This window comes from Phoenix dactylifera, chromosome 5 (genome assembly GCF_051530095.1).
Source record: "Phoenix dactylifera cultivar Ajwa chromosome 5, Ajwa_hap1_PhDact_Kaust_v1.1, whole genome shotgun sequence".
Lineage (NCBI taxonomy): Eukaryota > Viridiplantae > Streptophyta > Magnoliopsida > Arecales > Arecaceae > Phoenix > Phoenix dactylifera.
The window spans coordinates 18,008,644-18,012,753 of record NC_143194.1 but is presented as its reverse complement, the minus strand read 5'-3'; the positions used below and the strand labels follow the sequence as shown (position 1 = coordinate 18,012,753).

General features: G+C 63.6%; 1 protein-coding gene across 1 annotated transcript; it reads right to left on the bottom strand.

Annotated features, from left to right (window-relative positions):
* Window positions 1–573: 573 nt before the first annotated feature.
* LOC148703427 (uncharacterized) lies at window positions 574–3,630 on the bottom strand. The gene is made up of 2 exons (XM_088722976.1): window positions 2,731–3,630; window positions 574–1,167 (listed from the first exon to the last, which is right to left on the bottom strand). Exons 1-2 carry the CDS (start codon window positions 3,628–3,630, stop codon window positions 574–576), a joined length of 1,494 nt encoding a protein of 497 aa, XP_088579102.1.
* Between the last annotated feature and the right edge of the window lie 480 nt (window positions 3,631–4,110).

Below are 4,110 nucleotides of genomic sequence, written 5' to 3'. Positions count from 1 at the left end.
CTGACGGATGGCAGGCTCGCTCTCTACTCGATGTCCGGACCCATCTCGCAGAGAGTGAATCATGCTCCTCCGTCTCCGTATAACCGTAATCCGATGGAAGAACCTAGTATTACGATCCCCTTCGCTTACCCACTGCACGCGGGATTTCTGACGCCAGAAAATCTCATGTTGACGTAACAACGAGTGGTGAGTCGCGAGCAGTCCCCGGAGATCAGCCATATCGTCCTCTGGGAGCATACCCCCTAGGTCTTCCTTCCTTTGCAACTCGGCGATCGAGGACTCTACGCCCTCCAGTCGCCGGAAAATATTACCCACAACCTCACGGTTCCATCGACGAAGGCGTCTTTTAGTCAACTCGAGTTTGCGTGAGACCCGTTGCATGGGATCGCCATGCACAGAAACCCGCCATGCATCGCGAACAATATCCCAAGACTGGGGATACGACAGCCAAACCTTCTCGAAGCGGAAGGGGCTGTGATGCGTAAGACCCGGTGAGGTGGACAGTAGCAATGGGCAATGGTCCGAGGCTATCCGAGGCAGGTGGATGACTCGGCCAGAGGGGAATCGGAGGATCTAATCAGGGGATGCAAAAGCCTTGTCTAATCGTTCCCAAACCCGAGCACTGCCCTGCTGATTATTGCACCAAGTAAACTGTGGTCCAGAGAAACCTAAGTCTACCAGGCCGTTCCGCGACACAAAGTCACGGAACTCCCTCCTGTCCACTCGATCCGTAAAGGCAGCGCCCCCTCGCTTCTCATCCTCACTCAGAATATAGTTGAAGTCACCAATCACTACCGCCGGAATACCCTGGGCGGTCAAGTTGGTAATCTCCTGCCAGAGGATTCTCCTAACCCGGTGGTCCGTGCTAGCGTATACACCGCACAGTACCCATGGAGCAGCGTCGGGTCTTGATATGACCATGATTACTTGTTGAGAGCAGTTGTGGAAGACATCAATCGTCGCCACACCCCGCCTCCACAGAACCAAAATTCCTCCCGACAACCCCTGGGAATCAACTGCATAGGTCTCCCAATCCCTCTCCATACGCCGCCTCAACCGGCTAAGCCCCTCACCAGATAATCGGGTCTCACAAAGGAGACAGATCTCCAGACAATGGATCTGCACCAATTGTTTGAACGAAGACATGAAGGACGGCTTGGCCGCCCCCTACAATTCCAAGAAAGAATCATCATGGATCACAGTCCACATAGTCGGCCTCAGACTCATCCTCTCCTAAAGTCGCAGGGCCATCCTCAGGCTCAGCGCCCAGGTAGCCTCGCTCCTCCTCCACTCCCCCAGGTGCGGCTACAAGCCCCATAACAATTGCCCTGACCCGCTGGGTGGCGGTAGAGTGGTCCATCACCACTCCTAGTGGTAGTGCATCGGCCATGCTCCCCTCCATGTGTGGGGAGGGGTGGCCCCCCACCAAGCACCTGCCTGGGGTAGCATCCTCCAGCACCCCTGCAGTGAGGACAGGCGGGCCAAAGCGAAAAACCCCCTCCGGTCCACTCCCGAGGCCCGCATGAGCATCCCAGAGCCGAGTCACACTCGGCATACCCAACATGGGGGGGTCCTGACCACCGGCCTGAGGGAGCCCCAGACCAGCCGCCAACTCCTGAGAGGGTGGGCTATACCGGAAAGGGCCTGTCATAGGGCCTCCTTCCCCAGTCCGCTCATCCTGGGCCAAAGGAACCGGCTCAAGTCTATCCCCTGGGCCGGAGGCTAGCTGAGTGCACGGACTGCACGTAGGCATGTCCTGTGACCCCCCACCAGCCTGGGCCTGTAGGGCATGGGCCCGCGGGCCTTCCTCCTGGCCCGAATGCATCAGGGCCTGCGGCCCTAATGCGAGATGGGCCTGCGGGCCCTGCACAACTAGGGCCTTCGCGCCCCATTCTCGGATTGCGGCCCAATCGACGAGCCCGCTCGCAACCGGGGGCGCGGGTGGGGCTGGCCCACTCACGACAGGGGTCGCGGGCCCGCTCGCGACGGGGGGCGCAAGCCCGCTCGCGACAGGGAGCGGGGGGGGGGGGGCGCTGGGCGGGGGGTGCTGGCCCACTCGCGACAGGGGTGGCGGGCCCACTCGCAACAGGTGGTGCGGGCCCCCCACGGGGCGCGTCAACAACGCATGGCGTGCCGCGCGCACCAGGCGCGCCGTCAAGCCGAAGAAAGCCGATGGCGCGGGGCGCGCCATCCGCTCGGCCCGCAGCAACCGGCCCACGGCCGCGGCGCCCAGCCCTGTGGGCCCGTGCGCGTTGGGTCGGAGCCGGTGCAGCCTGGATCGCCAGGCCTGGGCCTGCTTGTGGGCCAAGGCCCGCAGGGGGCCTAGGCCTTTTCTGGTTTTGGGCCGGGCTACAATCGCCCTGCTGGGCTCAACGTCGGCCCGTAGGGGGGCCTGGTCGACCGAGCCAACCGGGTCGACCCGCCGGCTGGGCCTCGGGTCCCCCGATTCGACCCGTTCGGGTACTGGGTCGCCAACCATGGCAACCCGGTACTGGCTGCCAGGGGGGGCCAGAGCCAAAAGGACACCACCACCGGCCAAAGGCGACCGGCGGCGCGCGACCTTCGTTGGCTTTTGCCAACCGTCGGTGTCCGCCGGGATGCCGGCGAGGTCTGACCAACCACCGGAGGTGGCGGATGGGTCGAGGAAGACCCGAGTCCCTTGTCGGAGCCGATCGTCTCCCCCAACCCCGGCGGATGGTCCTCTCGTGGGGCTCGCCTCCGAGTAGCCACCATCCAAGGGCCGTAGACCGGCCCTTGGTTCTCCTCCTCAGTGGCTGGAGGAGGCTGAGCATGCCCCGTTTCGCCCACCGGGTCCGCCGCCCCCAAGGGGGGTCCCCCCGCAGCTCGGCCCTTCGCCGGAAAACGACAGGCGGCGTCGCCGTGACCCAGTCGCCCACAACGGGGGCAGACCGCCGGCAGGTTCTCGAAGACGAAAGGCTGGCAGCGCACTTTCGTCATACCTTGGATCAGTACCCCCGGTAACAGGGGCGCCGTGGTGTCAACCGCAACTTTCACCCGGGCAAAGCCCATCGCCCCCTGCTGCTCGGTGACGCCGTCCACCGCGATCGGTCGTCCCGCCCTGGCAGCAATATGGAGGATGGTCGAGGGCGACCAATACTCCGGCGGTAGTCGGGGCAGACGGAGCCACACCAGCGCTGTCTTCACCGCCGCCTCCTCGGGTTCGAAGTCCGGGACCCAAGGGCTCATGGCGAGGAGCTGCCCCGCCACCACCCACGGGCCCTCACTCAGGGCCCGGTCCCGGTCCTCCGTCGACCGGAACCGGAGGGCGAGGTAGTCGTCCGCGAGCGGGACGGCCACCACGTCCTTGAGCTTTGCCCGGGCGGCCACATCTTTAGCCACCCACTCCGCCGGGATGCGGCGGCCAAAGCTGCGAGCCACCAACGCTTGCCCTTCCCACTTCAGCCGGGCCGCCGCGATCGGCTCCTCCGGTAGCTGGAGGACATCCGGAAAGCGACGGCTCAGCCGTTCGACTTCCGCGGCCGTGGGCCACTGAGTGACCCACGGCCCCGGCCGCGACCAAGCACCGCGCCCGGTTTCAATGTGCTTACCCGGTCCTCTCGCCGCTCCCTCCGTCGTCTTCCCCATCGGAGCCTTCCCTTTGCGATCCATGGCACCTGAAAGAAAGGGGTTAGCCTAACAAAGGAAAACCTGGGTCAGGGTTGCCTCGCCGGCCCGGCCGACCGACAAGGTCCCGCCTGCTAACGGGAGCCCCGATGCCCTCGCCGACTGGAGCACCTCCGCTTCAAGACCCCCGCCCCCCACTGTCACCTAGCCGCCCGATCCGGTTGCCGGGAGCCAGGTGCGCTTGCAGGGCCGAGTCGTCGAGGATTCCACACCGGACGATCAGAACCCCCACCAAACCACCACGCCGGACGCCGAAAGATCGTCGCCGACTAGCCGTTGGGCTCTCTCTCTACGCCGGAGCTTCTCGCTCTAACTAGCCGTTATGTTGTTGGACTACGCATCTTGAAGTCTTTTTCTCCCATCTGGTCTAACAAGGTATCAGGTTCGCAGATTCGATTGTGTCGATGATATCGAGCTTTTCCCTTTTTTTTTTTTGTGTCATGGGATAGCAACTGTTCAAATTTG